The sequence below is a fragment of the Oncorhynchus nerka genome, linkage group LG7, assembly GCF_034236695.1.
Source record: "Oncorhynchus nerka isolate Pitt River linkage group LG7, Oner_Uvic_2.0, whole genome shotgun sequence".
Classification (NCBI taxonomy): Eukaryota; Metazoa; Chordata; class Actinopteri; order Salmoniformes; family Salmonidae; genus Oncorhynchus; species Oncorhynchus nerka.
This window is the reverse complement of record NC_088402.1, coordinates 55,773,219-55,795,267: the sequence shown is the minus strand read 5'-3', so window position 1 is coordinate 55,795,267 and position 22,049 is coordinate 55,773,219. Positions and strand designations below refer to the sequence as shown.

General features: G+C 41.6%; 1 protein-coding gene across 1 annotated transcript; it reads right to left on the bottom strand.

Annotated features, from left to right (window-relative positions):
- Positions 1-538: 538 nt before the first annotated feature.
- Positions 539-21,858, bottom strand: LOC115131994 (tyrosine-protein kinase SRK3-like). The gene is made up of 8 exons (XM_029664141.2): positions 20,985-21,858; positions 9,785-9,906; positions 6,734-6,900; positions 3,584-3,731; positions 3,074-3,232; positions 2,608-2,789; positions 2,196-2,352; positions 539-1,957 (listed from the first exon to the last, which is right to left on the bottom strand). Exons 1-8 carry the CDS (start codon positions 21,329-21,331, stop codon positions 1,758-1,760), a joined length of 1,482 nt encoding a protein of 493 aa, XP_029520001.1. The 5' UTR covers positions 21,332-21,858; the 3' UTR covers positions 539-1,757.
- Positions 21,859-22,049: the final 191 nt, after the last annotated feature.

Genomic DNA, 22,049 nt, shown 5'->3' with positions numbered 1-22,049 from the left:
TATTACAATTTTAGCAACCAGGAAATGGCAGAAAGATTTATGCATATTTATACTTTAAGGTGTCTGTAATAGAATAAACGTGGCAAAAAAATAAATGTAGATATTACATGTATTTCTATAGTTCCAAAATGTTTTTACAAATGGTGGGGGAGTGCCAAGATGAAAGCCCGGTGGCTTCAAAACAGCACCCACTGGTAGTCATCTAGTGTATGTATAAATCATTAATCTTATCTACAGTATGTAATAACCACATTTGTGTATATAATTCAATTATGGGAATTTTAACAAAATATTCATAAAAGCATGTATAGGTAGCCTAAATTGTAAACTGTTAATTTTTGTTTAGTTTATACAGCTGTTTTCAGTTTCAGCAAGTAGCTTATCACTAAAAGATTAACTGCATAGGCCTATTCATGAGTTCAGCAAAATGATTAGCAGTAATGGACAGCTACGGTCGGTATGGCTTTCCCCTTATCGTATGGAGGATTGAAAAATATATTGGTTGGCCACACACACAATGAAAACAGGACAGTTATCCCCAAAAATATTTTATTATAATTTTTGTTAATACCCAATGGCGTAGTCGAGAGGACACCTAAAAAATATGGAAGAAACTCAAATCAAGGAAGAATAAAGGACATTTATGGCTCATATTTCCCAAACTGTATTAGTACATCTCTAAATATCATGCGTTGACAGTTCAAAAAGTTGTCTTCCATTGGTAGAGCAGTAAATCCCAGAAGATGTCCTCTATGGGTCATCACTCTCCAGTCTCAATGGCCATGTCCTCCATCACTGTGTACTGTGTGAGCGAAGTCTCTATGAGCCATGTCTGTGTAGTGTAAACTTACACAGATTGTACTAAACATTAGGAACATCTTCCTAATATTGAGTCGCACCCCCTTTCTCCCCTCAGAACAGCCTCAATTCGTCAGGGCATGTACAACAAGGTGTAGAAAGGGTTTCACTGGGATGCTGCCCCATGTTGACTCCAATGCTTCCCGCTTGTTGTGTCGAGTTGGCTGGATGTCCTTTGGGTGGTGGACCATTCTTGATACACCCAGGAAACTGTTGAGGGTGAAAAACCCAGCAGCTTTGCAGTTCTTGACACACTCAAACCAGTGCACCTGGCCCATACTACCCTATCCCATTCAAAGGCACTTAAAATATTTTGTCTTGCCCATTAATCCTCTGATTGGGAAAGGGGGATACCTAGTCAGTTGTACAAATGAATGCATTCAAATGAAATGTGTTTTCCTCATTTAACCCAACCCCCCTAAATCAGAAAGGACCGAAGGGCTGCCTTAATCACACATACACAATCCATGTCTAAATTGTATCAAGGTTTAAAAATCATTCTTAAAACTGTCTCCTCCCCTTTATCTACACTGATTGAAGTAGCTTTAACAGGTGATATCAGGGATCATAGCTTTCGCCTGGTCAGTCTATGGCATGGAAAGAGCTGGAGTTCCTAATGTTTTGTATAGTCAGTGTATAGGCACTCTCTGTAGGACTGGCCGTTTGGCATACTGTAGCATAGGGCCTCCGTGGGCTTAACAGTGGCCCCACTTCTCCTGCCCTCCTCCAGGAAGAGCTTTATATTGCACATAACCTTGATTTAAAAACAACCAAGAGAACCCGCAAAATAGACTAAAGCCTGTTAAAAAAGGATCACCATTTCAGACAATGTCTTGCAGTTCCCTCTGCTTTGTAGTGTCTATGTCAGTGCAGTCACACCTTGGCCTCCTCCTTCAGCCCTAGACCTCAATGGTCTTGAAGTAGATGCGGGTGTAAATGGTGTCTAGCTGGCTGTGCAGGGCGTGGAAGGAGGGCCGGTTGGAGGCCTCGGCATTCCAGCACTCCAACATGATGCGATAGATGTTGGGGGGACACTTACTGGGACAGGGCAACCTGTAGCCTGTCGACAGGAGCTCCAGCACCTCCGTATTGCTCTTCCCTGTGTGTGTGTGAGTGTGAGAGAGAAGAAAGAGAAAGAAAGAGGGAGAAGAAAAATATTAAATCAGAGGGAGAAATATCCGTCAGAGGGAAATATTGAAAAGCATTTTTACAGATAGAGGTAATAGATTAACTGTCATGAGGATTGACTGTTCCTCTTGTGATCACGTGGTGTATAATTGTAAAAAAAAAAAAAAAATCAAGACCAGAGAATATAGTCTTGAAAAGGTTTGACACACCGTCGTATGGCATCTTTCCTCGTGACATCATCTCGTAGAGCAGCACACCGAAGGACCAGACGTCAGACTTGACGGAGAAGCGCTGATAGAGAGCAGCCTCAGGGGCTGTCCATCTCACTGGGATCTTAGTGGTTCTACTGGCAGTGTACACACTGTCCTACACACACACACACACATGTTTACATATCATTTTTTTCATATTCCCTTGGAAATGTCCAGAAAAAAATGGCTTTTTAAGCAAGACCTTTCCTTGCTTCATCTGAGAGTGAACATTGTTTCCTTTACCCAGATAGGTCAGCCCAACACACAGTATATTTTTCTACAGCATTTTTTAAAACTTTACTTATTGGCTGTTCTCGCTCTTCATTTCCCCATACATTTCACATTCACGGCACATCCATTCCATCCTTACCTTAATGATGCGTGCCAGGCCAAAGTCAGCCACCTTACAGACCAGGTCATCTCCCACCAGGATGTTCCTGGCCGCCAGGTCCCTGTGCACGATATGTCGGTCCTCCAGGTAGGCCATGCCCTCACCAACCTGGCTGCCCATGTAGATGAGGTGGGCAGAGGTCAGCACCTGACCCTCCGGCGCTGGAACAGCACAGGGAGCAGACTGGTTAGGATCGATAAGGGTCTGAATAGTTACTCAATTGCGCCAACACATACCTTCACCGGTTTTCGATACCAAAATGATCTTGGTTAGGTCACTGTTGGACCAATCAAGCCCTGAGCCCTAGACATGATTTTTTTCATCTCATCACCCTATGAAAAGTTGTGTGTGTGTCGACTTACATATGTTATTGGTCAAGCAGAATCATCTGTGAACACATAGCATACACTGCATGCAGCCGAACATGTGGGTGTGTTTGACTCACTGCCCAGATAGGACTTGAGGCTGCCCTTGGTCATGAGCTCAGTGACTATGTAGACAGGCTCTCCTCTGGAACACAGGGCCAACAGCTGGATGAGCTTGGGGTGGTGGAGGTTCTTCAGGGCCTGGATCTCCTTCACAAACTCATCCAGCTTAGTGTCCTCTGCAGGAGAGACAAAAAGACAGAGCGAGGCTGAGAACAGTGCTCTTCAGGTGTGAGATAAGGAGCTTAAGACTGACCATGACACTTTATGAACAATGTGAGGGCCCTGACCTGAATGGACTGACTTGGTGAGCGAGTGTGTAATTGTGTTTGCCTGCAATAACGTTTTTACCATTGCAGCATTTGCCCATCTGCAGTATGTTGTTGAAAATAATTCCCTCATCAATTCGTCAAGTTGAATTTGATCAGTGATCATGCCCAGAAAGACTATATCAAAATTCTGCTTGTAATGTGCGGAATAATGTATAACACTGTAGTTAATATGATAGCAAAGAGAGCTAGCATGCTTACCTTGTTTAAGCATCTTGATGGCCACACTTTTTTTCTGGCTGATCCACAGGGCCTCCCACACCTCTCCAAAGTGGCCCTCCCCTAGCTTCATGTGCAGTTTAAACTCCTCCCGAGGACGCTCCCAAGGCTCCATGTCAAACAGCTCTCTCTGAGGACACCACAACACTGTTAGACACACAGAACTCACAGCTACCGAGTATGGCGAATACTTTCAAATACTTGAGCTGCGCTGCATTTTGTTTGCCCAATACAATGGAACCAATTAAGTAGCCCCAAAATTGCAAACTCCAAGCTTAATTAAGCATGTGTGATGCTCAGATAGCTTTAGTACATTCAAAGTTAGGGAAGTTTCTTTAAAAACACAGGCTCTTTTAAAAATACACATTTATCATTAAATGCTACAAAAGAAATGTGTCAATCAAGAAATGATCAAATTATCAATAAATAATCTACAAAGGATGATCTATATCAGGGTTCCTCAACTGGTGGCAGGGTGGTTTTACTTTCAGAACAAAAAAAGAAAATATATACAGAACCAGCCAAAAGTTGACACCTACTCATATTTTTACTATTTTCCACAATGTAAAATAATAGTAAAGGCATCAAAACTACGAAATCATGTAGTAACCAAATAAAAGTTAAACAAATCAAAATATATTTTATATATTTGAGATTCTTTGCACACACTTGGCATTCTCTCAACCAGCTTCATGATGTAGTCACGTGGAATGCATTTCAATTAACAGGTGTGCCTTGTTGAAAGTACATTTTGAATTATGTCTTTCCGACAAATCAGTTGTGTTGTGAAAAGGTAGGGGTGGTATACAGAAGATAGGGCTATTTGGTAAAAGACCAAGTCCATATTATGGCAAGAACAGCTCAAATAAGCAAAGAGAAACAACAGTCCCATCATTACTTTAAGACATGAAGGTCAGTCAATCTGGAAAATTTCAAAAACTTTGAAAGTTGTAGCGGATAAGTTCATTAGAGTTACCAGCCTCAGAAATTACAGCCCAAATAAATGCTTTGAGTTCAATTAACAGACACATCTCAACATCAACTGTTCAGAGGAGATTGCATGAATCAGGATTTCATGGTCGAATTGCTGCAAAGAAACCACTACTAAAAGGACACCAATAAGAAGAAAAGACTTGCTTGGGCCAAGAAACACGAGCAATGGAGATTAGACCAGTGGAAATCTATCCTTTGGACTGAGGAGTCCAAATTTGAGATTCTTGGTTCCAACCGCCGTGTCTTTGTGAGACGCAGAGTAGGTGAATGGATGATCTCCGTGTGTGGTTCCCAACGTGAAGCATGGAGGAGGAAGTGTGATGATGTGGGGGTCAGTGATTTATTTAGAATTCAAGGCACACTTAACCAGTATGGCTACCACAGCATTCTGCAGCGATACACCATCCCATCTGGTTTGCTCAACAGGACATCTGGTTTTTCAACAGGACAATGACCCAACATACCTCCAGGCTGTGTAAGGGCTATTTGACCAAAAAGGAGTGTGATGGAGTGCTGCATCAGATGACCTGGCCTCCACAAATCACCCAACCTTAACCCAATTGAGATGGTTTGGGATGAGTTGGACCGCAGAGTGAAGGAAAAGCAGCCAACAAGTGCTCAGCATATGTGGGAACTCCTTCGAGGGTGTTGGAAAAGCATTGCAGGTGAATCTTGTTGAGAGAATGCCAAGAGTATGCAAAGCGGGCTACTTTGAAGAATCAATTTTTTGTTGTTGATTTGTTTAACACTTTTAGTTACATGATTCCGTGTGTTATTTCATAGTTTGTCTTCACTACTATTCTACAATGTAGAAAATAGTAATAATAAATAAAAACCCTTGAATGAGTAGGTGGGTCCAAACTTTTGACTGGTACTGTATATATTTCTTTGCATTTTCATTGTTGTCCAGTATTTTATGTAACAGGTCAGGTCCAAGTGATTTTAATTTTGAAAATCGGTTCCAAAGTATTCTCACACATAATAGCGATCGTATACAAAGGTAAGCAAGGTATGAATATATTATGTTTTAGTCAAACATTATATCAGTTTGGGCTTCTTGCGGGGCTTCTTGCGGGGCTGCCCGACCATCCGCTCAGAAAAAAAAGTATCCTACGGCTGAATCTTGTTGATGATCCCTGATCTTTAGATACTTTAATTACTGTGGAATTAACATTGTGATTGTCTTGGAACATCTAACTACACAACATAATTCAATGAAGAAAACACAAATGTATAAAAAAAAGAAAAAAATAAGCTTAATAAACTTCAATCTCATGAAGAGGTCAACTAGTCTCGGTATGAGCTTCTCATGTACTCTTGTGCAAGCCAGAACAGCTCATAGGAGCAGGAGCCCATCTCCTGTTTCTGTAGCGTGGGGAAGCTTCATGTACAAGTACACCCTTTGGACAGGATGCTCGTCTAATGCAGGGCCTTACCTCCAATCTATCTCCTTAATGCGGAGTGCCAAGCAGAGACGTACTGGGTCCCATTTTTAGAGGCTTTGGTATGAATCGGCCGGGGATCGAACTCTCAACCTTCCAATCTCAGGGCGGACACTCTAACCACAAGGCCACCGAGTTGGTCAAATTGAACATGTAGGACAGAAATAATTTTGGATACAATAGAACTACATCTACAATCAAATTGTGTATGATATTTCAACAGTATCAGTCTAACAGCTAAGAAATATAAATGCTAACACTATAAAAAAAAAACTAAATTGAAAAGTAGAAAAGCAGAACATTTTGAAATAACAAAATGGTGAACTAAAAAAGGGCCTGGAGTGAAGGGTAAGCGTGTGCGTCTGTGTGGCTTTCCACGGCCTCGGATTCAGGCTCATCGTCTCCACTCGAAAGGAAGAGAGAAGAGACTGGAATCACTGAGAAGCCTCCACTAAAAACAGCCTGATCCCTGCCTCTACACTACATTTTCTTGATTCCCTAATGATGTCAAAGTAAAACACATATTTCTAACAAATATGATTTGATTTTGGGGGAATATGTGGCCCAAACACTAACATATTCACCATCCACAAAATAACTGGATTGTGAATGGTATCCACAAAATGTAAGTGTGTGAGAGAATTGGTTGGTACACACACACACACACACACACACACACACACACACACACACACACCTGCTGTGCACATGGCTCATCCAGAGGCACTCCTAGACTCCTGGAGTTGTTCTGGTAGTATCGGATCAACTCCTCCAGAGTGGCAAAGGAAATCTTGTCCGACACAAAGTATGCCCCAATCAATGAACGCTGGATTCGGAAATGAAAGACTTTCCCATCGTTTCTGCCTATGGACAAGACCAACATGATTAGACTTTTAAAAATATTTTTTACACATTTCAAAGACAGTGGTGACAAACTCCAAAAGCATTTATTTTTAAACTGTACATGTCTCACACACGTACACACACACTTGACCAAATGAATCACAACTTGACATATAAGCATTGACTTAGAGATCGCTCTCTCGGTTTACAGTACAGTGGGTGATGAGACGTAGGAGGTTTGCAACTAAAGAAGTATTTCATTGCCACCCACTGGTGAATGAACAGTAGCACGTCCTTTTACACCATTGTTTCCACTGGTATTTTCAGATGATTTAATAAGGAATGGTGGGATAACAGCATAGAATTACATATTAGAACTCCGTTTAATGTAATGTATTATACAACGGGTGGGTCTAATCCTGAATGCTGATTGGTTAAAACCGCATTCCAACCGGTGTCTATTTCACAAGTTACCACCAGCTAAATCTATGAAATGTACTCTGTTCCATCTCAATGCGCAATCCACGGTCTCATCAACCCTGCCAGGAAATGTATGAACTTGATCTGCACTATAAAAAGCATCTAGACATCTCCTCCCATTTGGTTTTCAACAGCAGAGATTTGTATAAACCTTGCTCTGTCTCTCCGACCTTTTCAATATTGAATTGCAATCTCCACCGTCCCATCTAAAGTGAACGTGTCCGAACGACACTGACAGCAAATTGAGCTGGTTGTCATAGCAGCATACAACACTTTTCAGTTGACTGGCTAAATCGATACTTTGTTGCGAAAACTGTGGAACATTTCTTTTGATCTTTTCAGCGGCATGACTATGGATGAATGGGGAAAAATAGATGGCAATAATACCCAGGCATGCAGATTTGGAGGATACTGCATTGAATGACCTAGAGAAAAGCCCGAACGGAAAAAACACAGTTCAGAATACAAAATGGGCTGTGTGTTGCTCCGAGGGCTGGATAGCAGAGAATAAGAAAACGTAGTTGACTACAAAACTATCACTTTTGTAGACAGTTGAACATCCTCCGACACTTTTATGGAAATGTATGAAATGGGAAGGGGGAGCCGTACAGCATAAGTAGCTACCTGACACTCCGTAGTGGGCTCAACCGGTTTCTAAATGACCCACCCATCGGTTGCAACTTGTGCCTTATGAAGGACACTGAATTTACCACCTCGAATCATGCATTTCTGGGCAAAATCAAACAGCTAAGGCGGCAAGTAATTCATATCACAAACAGCCACCCTCCCATCACTGATAAAGACATGGCCCAGCTCCAAAACTCCCAGGCTCTGAATCCCGGTACACCAAGGGGTCTGGTCCAGAAAGTGTGGTTTGACCTCCAGTTACATCTGGGTCGAAGAGGAAAAGAGGGGAACAGACAAAAGCCAAACTCATTCCTCGTAAAAACAGACGAGAACAGTCTACGGTATGTTGTTCATAGCCTGTTTGTGTTATTTCTAAGTTGCACTCGTAATTAGGCTACTGGAAAACAATATAACAACACATTCTCTCAGATACGCCACTTTCGCATATAACAAGGCAACAAAGAATCTGGACCCAAGGGAGAAGGGCAGGGAGTCCAAGAGGGGATTCATGTTCGAGCAGCCAGAGAACCCACTATGTCCGGTGTCATCACTGGAGAAATACCTATCAAAACGCCCGGAGAACGGCCTTGCCTTTTTATCTCCATCCAAGAAGAGGAGAGTGTATCCGGGACTCGATCTGGCACACGTCAGAGCCGATGGGCGTGAACTATGGCAGCACCTCTACCCAAGATCTGCAGGGCAGCAGGAACAAGGACATACACAAATCACAACATCAGGACCACGACAGTCCAGAAACTGGCCAATGCTGGTTTAGAAGCCAGGGAGATTATGTCAGTGAGAGGGCATCGGTGCGAAGGTTCGCTCCATAGCTACTGGCGTCCGTCACTGACAACATCCTGGCCAAAAACAAAGAGAACACTGTAGCACCATCAACACCTAAAAGGCTATAGCAGGGCAGCAGAAGTAGTAGCAGACTCCGACAGATAAATGTGACATACAACAAGTAGCTATGTCAGCTGTGGCGGATAACAAAGAGACATGTTTCATTTATTAAAATCAGCTCAAATAAATGTCATGGATTGTCTTTCTTTTGTCTGACCAGTGTCTTGACAAGAGAGCAATTGTTTTTCTGCCAGGCAAAGTCACACATCATAAGTTCATTGTTATGGAGGTAACCAAGTAAATCTTAACTAGGAAACAGCTTAAACAAATGCAGCTACTTTGCTTTTGTTCTGGCTGCACTTTTTTGACGTGACTGTAAAAGCAGGGCCAGGGATAAGAACGTTGCAAGTCAGGATGGCAATGGAACATTTAGAACGAATGACTGGGTCGCGTCCATAGATATAGAACAAAAAAGAACGAACAACTGGGTCGCGTCTCTAGCAACCCTAGATTTGTGTCAGGACTATATCTTTGTGGAAGGATGAAATAGTACGAATAAATTAAATCCAAATAACATTGAATGAAAATATGTAGATCTGTTTATTGAATATGTTGTTAACCCGTTGTTTAAAAGTGATAATGCCCTCCAAGCCGGTGTTGGATATAGTGGCCGGAACACCCGTGCCAATATATTCAACAAACACCGGCTTCTTGGGCATTATCAATTAAATAATGCAATTGAATAGGATCTTTATGGGTAACAATGGGCTCTTTCTGGTATTTACTACAATGAATTCAACAGAGTGGGTAGGCTACCATACGGTGCCTATGGCGCTTGTGTTAATGAATTCAACAGAGTGGGTAGGCTACCATACGGTGCCTATGGCGCTTGTGTTAATGAATTCCAAAAGAAACTAGCATGTGCTTAATATGTTACCATGCAATATTGGCTTACTTGAGATGGTGTATTCGTCGCTGTGGCTCTCGCTGATGCGCACCAGGAATGAGCCATCCTTATTCTGAGGGGCCAGAAGCAGTTTCTCCGCCTTCACCCGGTTAATGTTCCCATAGTACCACCTCAACAGACAGACAGGGAAAGAGGCCGACAGTCAGTCACAGACTTAAATTTTTTTTTTTTTTAAAAAGAGACATGCACAATTGCACACACACACGCTGACAGCAACGCCGACAGCAACACAAACCCATGACAGGCTGAACATGAGGTAGGCTAAGGTGGTTTCACACTTTGTCCTTTTCAGCCAATTTGTGTGAACTCGGTGCAGTTCGAAATTGTTTATTATTTTTAAATAAAATAAATAATACATTTCACATTTACATAAGTATTCAGACCCTTTACTAAGGAATTACAGCCTCAAGTCTTCTTGGGTATGAGCAATGGCGACCTGTCATTCAGGGCAGGTAGGGCAGAGCACAAACTGTTTTGAGACCCACATTTTTAGCTTGCCTGTTTTACATGTTATTTTGGCATTACAGTATTTTCAATTGCTAACAAGAGTCGGTCAATACTGAAACCACTTTTTCAAAACTCTTCACACAGTCTGCATTACCAACATGCATCTTGGCCAAACAGTTAATCTCACCTCAAACTCACTCAAACCACCAAAACACTTTATACATGTCTCAAAATAAGCTTGTTCGACCATAACGCTGGCAACAATTCTCACTCAGAAAGCATACATTGTCACTCATAACACACTGACCTAAAGAAACACTAACAGGGAGCATTAAATAAATTCACTTTTTTCTTTGAAGTTTGAATAATTTTTCACAAATCGGTATAAAATAAGAATAACACCTTTTCACTTTGACTGTCCTAAAGTATATGTAAAAAGAATGAATCGGAAATGCAGCAATTTGCTTCAATAGCCTTTATTTTTTTCTATATCTTTGCATATAGTAATTTACTTGTGAAAAATAAAGAGTATTAATAATTACATCAACATGTATAGTATAATCACTCTTACTGTACAGTACTGTGATAGATCTAGTTCTCGCTCTCCTGCATTTGGCCACAAGTTCTCATTAACATCACATCTTATGTCTTCTCTGGCGAAGCATCTTAGAAAGTATCTTCAGGAGAAGTGTCTCCACACCCCACATTCATTGCATCCAGCAAGGGCATCTGGATGGTGGTGATAAACCTTCCACCTCCACGCAGAGAAAAACCCCATAGAGGAGTTTAGGAACGAGGAGTATGGAGGCAGGAATAGTACTGACATTCTGGGATGTGCAGCAAACCAGTCTGACTGCCACAGAGTAGTGGAATGCCACATTATCCCACACAACAAAAAGGTAGGGGTGTTTCTTGCCCCCCCTCTCCTCTGCTGGCACAAGTCGAATATGCAGGTCATCCAGAAAATAAAATGAGCCTATATATTATATGCTTATCTCAGAGACCACCGTGCTTGGTCTTCCTCTCCTTGTCCTCCACGCTTGTCTCCCTCTCCCTGCCACTCTTCTTTTCCCACCAAACCGGTCTTCCTTGAGCCATGTTTCCAAACTAAATCATTCCGAAGCCTTCCTCCTTTGTCTGTTTGGTAACGAGACTAAAAACAGGACACTTGGGGTAGGCTTTCAGCTGAAAATGCAACCAGCTGTGTTTGGAATGATTAAATATTCCCGTGAGATTCTGTTTCAATCAGGTTACTACAGAAATGTACGACATTTGCCATCATTCTGTTTTGAATGTGTTTTTAACAGTTTTAGAACCAGTGTGTTGGCAGTTGAAAACGTGCTGCAAATATATAGTTTAGCAGGTGGATATAGTTTAGAAGGTTTAGCAGGTGGAGTATGAATGAATGAGAGTATGAATGAGAAAGGAGGTAATGGATTTCGGAGAATGTGGTCATTGAAAGCATTTTGTGTGAAAGCAATAAAATGATTCACAGTTTGGTCCACATACAGCCAGCAAAACAGAAGTGTGTGAAGAGTTTTGACCAATGCATGTTATCAATTGAGAAAACTAATATGTGTCACATATCAGTTTGCAAACAAAGTTAAAAAAAATATATATCATTGGGTTAATAAAGCCACATACAAACATGGTCTCTTTTTTGTTTTCTTGAGTAAGGCAGCTCCAAAATGCAGGTGTTTCAGCCTAGCGCAGTGCTTTCTGTGGTGGTGGGGCAAGCCAGCAGAAAATACAGAACGTTGTGCCATGATTGGCTCAGTGTTTTGTCACTCATGTGGACTTGACGTGGTGCTTAATTTTTTGTGCAGTGTGAACAGTATGTCATCTATAGGCTAAGAAAGCTTCTTATTCAATTGTGAGGTTTGAATAGTTTAAAGATGTTTGGTGAGAATTACAATCAAATGTACAAAATCAATTCTAGCTCTTAAAGGAGCAATAGCCTATTACAGCATTATTTAATCTGGAGTTAGTATTCTGCTATTTATTCTGTTAACAATAATCTTTTCATGTTAATAGTACTGGATCTTCTGATTACAAATATTATGTCTCATCTTGTAACTAAATGCAATCGATTAGCATCCAAAATGTAAGTAGGTATATCTACTGTAGCATTTCAATAACACATTCTGATGGAATGGCTAGTCCTACAGTTTGGGGTTTCTAGTGCATGGCCATCAGACTGTTAAATAGTCACCACTAGCTGCTGCCCCCCCCTGCCAGTACCCTGCACTGAACTTTAGTCACTGTCACGAGACGGCTACCACTCAGTTACTCTCCCATGCACCTTAGGGCAGCAGCCTCTATGTACATGGTCATGGAACATTGGTCACTTTAAAAAATAAATGGTACTCTAGTCACTTTAAATAATGTTTACATACGGTTTTACCCACTTACAGTTGAAGTCGGAAGTTTACATACACCTTAGCCAAATACATTTAAAAACTCAGTTTTTCACAATTCCTGACATTTAATCCTAGTAAAATTCCCTGTTTTAAGTCAGTTAGGATCACCACTTTATTTTAAGAATGTGAAATGTCAGAATAATAGTAGAGAGTGATTTATTTCAGCTTTAAATTCTTTCATCACATTCCCAGTGGGTCAGAAGTTTACATACACTCAATTAGTATTTGGTAGAACTGCCTTTAAATTGTTTAGCTTGGGTCAAAAGTTTTGGGTAGTCTTCCACAAGCTTCCCACAATAAGTTGGGTGAATTTTGGCCCATTCCTCCTGACAGAGCTGGTGTAACTGAGTCAGGTTTGTAAGGCCTCCTTGCTCACACACGCTTTTTCAGTTCTGCCCACAAATGTTCTATGGGATTGAGGTCAGAGCTTTGTGATGGCCACTCCAATACCTCAACTTTATTGTCCTTAAGCCATTTTGCCACAACTTTGGAAGTATGCTTGGGATCATTGTCCATTTGGAAGACCCATTTACGACCAAGCATCAACTTCCTGACTGATGTCTTGAGATGTTGCTTCAATATATCCACATAATTTTCCTTCCTCGTGAAGCCATCTATTTTGTGAAGTGCACCAGTCCCTCCTGCAGCAAAGCACCCCCACAACATGCTGCCACCCCCGTGCTTCACGGTTGGGATAGTGTTCTTTGCCTTGCAAGCCTCACCCTTTTTCCTCCAAAACATAACGATGTTCATTATGGCCAAACAGTTCTATTTTTGTTTCATCAGACCAGAGGACATTTCTCCAAAAAGTACGATCTTTGTCACCATATGCAGTTGGAAACCGTAGTCTGGCTTTTTTTTTTTTTTATGGTGGTTTTGGAGCAGCGGCTTCTTCCTTGCTCAGCGGCCATTCAGGTTATGTCGATATAGATACTTTATCTGTTTCCTACAGCATCTTCACAAGGTCTTTTGCTGTTGTTCTGAGATTGATTTGATCTTTTCGCACCAAAGTACGTTAATCTCTAGGAGACAGAACGATTCTCCTTCCTGAGTGGTATGACGGCTGCGTGGTCCCATGGTGTTTATACTTGCGTACTATTGTTTGTACAGATGAACGTGGTACCTTCAGGCTTTTGGAAATTGCTCCCAAGAATGAACCAGACTTGCGTAGGTCTGCAATTTTTTTCCTGAGGTATTGACTGATTTCTTTTGATTTTCCCATGATGTCAAGCAAAGAGGCACTGAGTTTGAAGGTCGGCCTTGAAATACATCCACAGGTACACCTCCAATTGACTCAAATGATGTCAATTAGCTTATCAGAATCTTCTAAAGCCATGACATTTTCTGGAATTTTCCAGGCTGTTTAAAAAGCAGTCAACTTAGTGCATGTAAACTTATGACACACTGGAATTGTGAGTGAAGTATAAGTGAAATAATCTGTCTGTAAACAATTGTTGGAAAAATTACTTGTCATGCACGAAGTAATGTCCTAACCGACTTGCCAAAGCTATAGTTTGTTAACAAGAATTTGTGGAGTTGTTGAAAAACGAGTTAATGAATCCAATCTAACTGCCGACTTCAACTGTATGTATGTATGTATGTATGTATGTATGTATGTATGTATGTATGTATGTATAGTGAGGCAAAAAAGTATTTAGTCAGCCACCAATTGTGCAAGATTTCTGGCTCTCACAGACCTGTAACTTCTTCAAGAGGCTCCTCTGTCCTCCACTTGTTACCTGTATTAATGGCACCTGTTTGAACTTGTTATCAATATAAAATACACCTGTCCACAACCTCAAACAGTCACACTTCAAACTCCACTTTGGCCAAGACCAAAGAGCTGTCAAAGGACACCAGAAACAAAATTGTAGATCTGCACCAGGCTGGGAAGACTGAATCTGCAATAGGTAAGCAGCTTGGTTTGAAGAAATCAACTGTGGGAGCAATTATTAGGAAATGGAAGACATACAAGGCCACTGACAATCTCCCTCGATCTGGGGCTCCACGCAAGATCTCACCCCATGGGGTCAAAATGATCACAAGAACGGTGAGCAAAAATCCCAGAACCACACGGGGGGACCTAGTGAATGACCTGCAGAGAGCTGGGACCAAAGTAACAAAGCCTACCATCAGTAACACTACGCCGCCAGGGACTCAAATCCTGCAGTGCCAGATGTGTCTCCCTGCTTAACTTCTTGCGTCTATGGGTGCGCTATGTCATTATTGGATAAAAAGACGTGCCCGTTTTAAGGGCGATATTTTGTGACGAAAAGATGCTCGACTATGCATGGAATTGACAGCCTTGGAAAGACAAAACTCTGACGTCTCCAAAACTGCAAAGATATTATCTGTGCGTGCCCCAGAACTAATGCTACAGGCGAAACCAAGATGCAACTTCTAACAGGAAATGAACAGGATTTCTGACGCTGTGTTTACTAACGTGTCCTTATATGGCTGTGAATATGCTGGGAACGAGCTTATGCGCTCTGCCTTTCATCCAAGATGTCTGCAGCATTGTGGCGTATTTGTAGGCATATCATTGGAAGATTGGCCATAAGAGACTACATTTGCCAAGGGGGCCGTCCGGTGGCCTTTGTCTAAATTGGTGCGTAATTCCCAGTGGCATTCATTTTACCTTGCGATACAGAAGGAGAAGGATACTTCCAGGAACGATACATCATTGAAGAGATATGTGAAAAACACCTTGAGGATTGATTCTAAACAACGTTTACCATGTTTCAGTCGATATTATGGAGTTAATTTGGAAAAAAGTTTGGCGTTTGGATAACTGAATTTTTTATTTTTTTGGTAGCCAAATGTGACGCACCAAACGGACCGATTTCTCCTGCACAAAAAATCTTTCAGGAAAAACTGAACATTTGCTATCTGAGAGTCTCCTCATTGAAAACATCCGAAGTTCTTCAAAGGTAAATTATTTATTGAATGTTTTTGCTGGTTTTTGTGAAAATGTGGCCTGCTAAATGCTAATGCTAAATGCTAGTTTGCTATGGTAGAGAAGCATATTTTTGAAAATCTGAGATGACAGTGTTGTTAACAAAAGGCTAAGCTTGAGAGCAAATAGATTCATTTCATTTGATTTGCAATTTTCATGAATAGTTAACGTTGCGTTATGGTAATGAGCTTGAGGCTGTATTCACGATCCCGGATCCGGGATGGCTCGACGCAAGAAGTTAAGCCAGTACATGTCCAGGCCCGTCTGAAGTTTGCTAGAGACCATTTGGATGATCCAGAAGAAGTTTGGGAGAATGTCATATGGTCAGATGAAACCAAAATATAACTTTTTGGTAAAAACTCAACTCGTCGTGTTTGGAGGACAAAGAATGCTGAGTTGCATCCAAAGAACACCATACCTACTGTGAAGCATGGGGGTGGAAACATCATGCTTTGGGGCTGTTTTTCTGCAAAGGGACCAGGACGACTGATCCGTGTAAAGGAAAGAATGAATGTATCGTGAGATTTTGAGTGAAAACCTTCCATCAGCAAGGGCATTGAAGATGAAACGCGGCTGGGTCTTTCAGCATGACAATAATCCCAAATACACCGCCTGGGCAACGAAGGAGTGGCTTCGTAAGAAGCATTTCAAAGTCCTAGCGTGGCCTAGCCAGTCTCCAGATCTCAACCCCATAGATAATATTTGGAGGGAGTTGAAAGTCCGTGGTTCCCAGCAACAACCCCAAAACATCACTGCTCTAGAGGAGATCTGCATGGAGGAATGTGCCAAAATACCAGCAACAGTGTGTGAAAACCTTGTGAAGACTTGCAGAAAACGTTGGACCTCTGTTATTGCCAACAAAGGGTATATAACAAAGTATTGAGATAAACTTTTGTTATTGACCAAATACTTATTTTCCACCATAATTTGCAAATAAATTCATTAAAATTCCTACAATGTGATTTTCTGGAATTTCTCTCATTTTTGTCTGTCATAGTTTAAGTGTACCTATGATGAAAATTACAGGCCTCTCTCATCTTTAAGTTGGAGAACTTGCACAATTGGTGGCTGACTAAATACTTTTTTGCCCCACTGTGTGTGTGTGTGTGTGTGTGTGTGTGTGTGTGTGTGTGTGTGTGTACACACACACACAAAAAGAAACATCCCTTTTCCAAGGCAGGTCCTCACCAGACATCTCCGGCAACAACGTTGCCTATGGGCACAAATGCACCGTCACTGGACCAGACAGGACCGACAAAAAGTGCTCTTCACTGACGAGTCACGGTTTTGTCTCACCAGGGGTGATGGTCGGATTCGCGTTTGTTGCCGGGAAAAAATGTGCGTTACACTGGGACTTGTTGGATCGGAAGGTGATGGCTAGGGCCATTCCCCCCAGAAATGTCTGGGAACTTGCAAATCTGTCTGAACTGGCAAAGCTGGTCCAGTCCATGAGGAGGAGATGCACTCCAGTACTTAATGCAGCTGGTTACTTTTGATTTTGACCTCCTTTGTTCAGGGACACATTATTCCATTTCTGTTAGTCACAGGTCTGTGGAACTTGTTCAGTTTATGTCTCAGTTGTTGAATCTTATGTTCATACAAATATTTACACAAGTTTGCTGAAAATAAACGCAGTTGGCAGTGAGAGGACGTTTCTTTTTTTGCTGAGTTTAGTAACCCCACAAAAAAAAGTGTTAAACAAATCTAAAAATATTTTATATTTGAGATTCTTCAAAGTAGCCACCCTTTGCCTTGATGAAAGCTTTGCACACTCTTGGCATGCTCTCAACCAGCTTCACCTGGAATGCTTTTCCAACAGTCATGAATTAGTTCCAACATATTCTGAGTACTTGTTGGCTGCTTTTCCTTCACTCTGTGGTCCATCTCATCCCAACCCATCTGAATTGGGTTGAATTCAGGTGACTGGAGGCCAGGTCATTTGATGCAGGACTCCATCACTCTCCTTCTTGGTCAAATAGCCCTTACACAGTCTGGAGGTGTGTTGGGTTATTGTCCTGTTGAAAAACAAATATGTCCCACTAAGCAGCTTTCTACATATCGATGCAGAATGTTGTGGCAGCCCTGCTGGTTAAGTGTGCCTTGAACTCTAAATAAAAATCACTGACAGTGTCACCAGCAAAGCACCCCCACACCATCACACCTCCTCCATGCTTCATGGTGGGAACCACACATTCGAAAACCATCCGTTCACCTACTCTGCGTCTCACAAAGACACGGCGGTTGGAACCAAAAATCTCATATTTGGACTCATCAAACCAAAAGGACAGATTTCCACCAGTCTAATGTCCATTGCTCGTATTTCTTGGCCCAAGCAAGCCTCTTCTTCTTCGTGTTCATGTGTCCCATGATTCTACAGTAGTGGTTTCTGTGAAACAATTCGACTATGAAGGCCTGATTCACGCAGTCTCCTCTGAACAGTTCATGTTGAGATGTGTCTGTTACTGAAACTCTGAAGCATTTATTTGGGCTGCAATTTCTGAGGCTGGTAACTGTAATTAACTTATCCTCTGCAGCAGAGGTAACTCTGGGTATTCCTTTCCTGTGGCGGTCCTCACGAGTGCCAGTTTCATCATAGCGTTTGATGCTTTTTGCGACTGCACTTGAAGAAACTTTCAAAAATCTTGAAATGTTCCAGATTGACTGACCTTCATGTCTTAAAAGGAATGTTTCTCTTTGCTCATTTGAGCAGTCCTTGCCATAATATGGACTTGGTCTTTTACCAAATAAAGCCATCTTCTGTATACTGCCCCTACCTTGTCACAACACAACTGATTGGCTCAAACACATAATTTGTGTAATTTCTTCTTAAACTTAACAAGGAACACCTGTTAATTGAAATGCATTCCAGGTGACTACTTCATGAAGCTGGTTGAGAGAATGCCAAGAGTGTGCAAAGCTGTCATCAAGGCAAAGGGTGGTTACTTTGAAGAATCTAAAATATATTTGATTCGTTTAACACTTTTTTGGTTACTACATGATTCCATGTGTGTTATTTCATAGTTTTGATGTAGTCAATATTATTCTACAATGTAGAAAATAGTAAAAATAAAGAAAAACACTTGAATGAGTAGGTGTCCAAACTTTTGAGTGGTACCATAAATACAAAGTGCCATCGGAAAGAAGTATTCAGTGTTACGTTACAGCCGTATTCTAAAATGGATTAAATAAAATTCAGGAATCTACACACAATAGCCCATAAAAAAAGACTAAAAGAGTTTAGATTTTTGGGGGAAATGTATTAAAAACAGGAATACTTTATTTACATAAATATTCAGACCCTTTGCTAGGAGGCTTGAAATTGAGCTCAGGTTCATCCTGTTTCCATTGATCATCTTTGAGATGTTTCTACAACTTGATTGGAATCCACCTGTGGTAAATTCAATTGATTGGACATGATTTGGAAAGGCACACACCTGTCCAGATAAGGTCCCACAGTTGACGGTGCATGTCAGAGCAAAAACCAAGCCATGAGGTTGAAGGAATTGTCCGCAGAGCGCCAAGACAGGATTGTGTCGAGGCACAGATTTGGGGAAGGGTACCAAAACATTTCTGCAGCATTGAAGGTCCCCACGAACAGTGGCCTCAATCATTCTTAAATGGAAGAAGTTTGGAACAAACAATACTCTTCCTAGAACTGGCCGCCTGGACAAACTGAGCAATGGGGGAGAAGAAACAAGATTCTCAGGTCTGATGAAACCAAGATTGAACTATTTGGCCTGATTGCCAAGCGTCACGTCTGGAGGAAGCCTGGCACCATCCCTACGGTGAAGCATGGTGGAGGCAGGATTTTCACTAGATGCTGCGGGGATTTGCTTCCATTCAGCCACAGGAGAATTAGTGAGTTCGGGCACTGATGTTGGGCGATTAGGCCTGGCTCGCAGTTGGCATTCCAATTCATCCCAAAGGTGTTCAATAGGGTTGGGGGAGGGGCTCTGTGCAGTCCATCAAGTTATTCCACACTAATCTCGACAAACTATTTCTGTATGGACCTCGCTTTGTGCACGGGCATTGTCATGCTGAAACTGTTGCCACAAAGCAGGAAGCGCAGAATCGTCGAGAATGTCATTGTATGCTGTAGCATTAATATCTCCCCATCACTGGAACTAAGGGGCCTAGTCCGGACCATGAAAAACAGCCTCAGACCACTAGTCCTCCTCCACCAAACTTTACAGTTGGCACTATACATTCAGGCAGGTAGTGTTCTCCTGGCATCCACCTAACCCAAATATTATTCTACAATGTAGAACAAAGTAAAAAATAAAGAAAAACACTTGAATGTGTAGGTGTCCAAACTTTAGACTGGTATTGTATATTATATTTATTTATACTCCGGACTCCAACATTTCTCATCCTAATATTTCTATTTCTTAATTCCATTATTTTACTTTTTTTTTCTTTTTTCGATATGTGTATTGTTGTTTATTGCTAGATATTACTGTTGGAGCTAGGAACACAAGCATTTCGCTACAACCGCAATAACATCTGCTAAATATGTGTCCGTCCAATAAAATTTGATTTGAAAAACCCAGAGTGCATTGAGTGAACGTTGGAAAAAGATATTGGTTAGTTTCTCAATGTGAATGCAAAGAGGATTCAGACCACACAATAAGGTGACATGAACTGGCAAAAGAGTTGAGTCCTCATTCAAAGACAAGGGCAGTGTGAATACAAAGACAAAAGTTATTTAGTTTTTTATTTTACTCCAGATTTCACTTTAAATAGAGGTCTATGTGTGAAAACACCCTTCTAGCTGCTTTGAGTGGAAAAGTAGGTGTGGTTTATAGGCTAGACTGCAGCCAAATAGTAAGGAAGGCTATTCACATTTATTATCAAGAATGGGTGCGCCTGTGCTGTTCAGCAAACGCTACGCACATTTCCATGGTCAGGTTTCACCTGAAACGGTCAGGTGTGGGTGTGAGCTGAGTGGAACGCTTACAATAGTTGTCAAAAGTTGTGTATCGACTGCTGTACCTAGCGTAGTTCTTAATAAAGCTACAACTTGGCTGCACTTGCACCAATCTGACAACAAAAGCAGGAACTATTTGTGTAGCCACATAGGCCTACAGAAACGTAATACAGTGTGATTGTAATACACTACAATGTTGTGCACTGTGCAGTAGTGAATGGGAAGGGAGGGATGGGTGCTGCATTGTAATTTTGTCAAAACTGTCCTTATTTTTGCAGGCTAAATTAACATTATGTTGAAGATAGCCTACCTTCTTGATAAACCAGGTAGACATAGTTGATAAACATGATCCTACACAATATATTGGACATGGTGAAATCTCAAAAGCATATTATGAATGAAACAATATTGAGGTTGCTCACACAAAGCGCCACTCACTTGTGATTAGCAAACTCGTCCTGTAGAATGGCCACATAAGTAGCTGGGACCAGTCCGGACTCCATCGAACCGGTAAGTTTCTTGGCAAGCACATAATCCCCCCTCTTTTCTATTACCGACAGCTTGTCACCTTCCTTGATAGTCAGCTCCTCCTCGCTCCTGGCTTCGAAATCAAACAGAGCCGCATAGAGCTGAGTCGGTTTCTTCTTGGGGGACGGAGCACGGATATCACCTGAAATAGTGGGGATTTCGGCTGATCGGGTGATATTTGGGTAATGGAATTCGGGCCATATCCAGTTCCACAGCCGACTACAACATGGCATGCAACAACGACAACAACCCTCCATCCCAAACCAATAGCTACGCCGAGGTATCCCAGGTTTTTGAAGGGAACCGCGACAAATTCGACGCGAAAATAAAATGTGCCTATTTAGGAACGCCAGACGCCTATTAGCCTACAGTTTCGAAACGTCTTCGATCTCCCCTTTCTCCCTTCACAACAAGCATAGTGCAGCATCAGCGATAGTTAGGCTGGCAATCAGGAGAAACCGGTTTTGTGTTGCGATTAATCAGGGACACAATACCTATGGCTGCGGGAATGCGGAAACGATATATTGTCGGGAGAGGAGACGATATCCATGCCCACATTGATCCTTGATTCATTTAAAGTACGCCTAAAAAAAAATACCCCTACCTATACTTGACCTCCAACGAATGATAACCAAATACCGCATCTCTCTGGAATACGGTCAACACCTGAACTGCATTTGCTGAGCCAGGACCACGACATGCTTATAGTCCCAGGGTTTTGGTTTGGAACACTCGACAGCTCCCGTTGTCCCTACATCCGTGAACCTGTCTGCCCACTGCTCATGCTTGGCGGTTAAATCAACATATGTATCTATATATACGCCCTTAACTCTGGTGCAAGGGATCTACTCAGTACGTATAGGCAACACAGCGTTTTATATTCCCTATCTAATTATGCATAATTTCCCTTAGCAAATGAATTGACTTTTTTTTCTCTAGTTTTAAAAAAAGCTTCTGGTAACATAATTATAATAT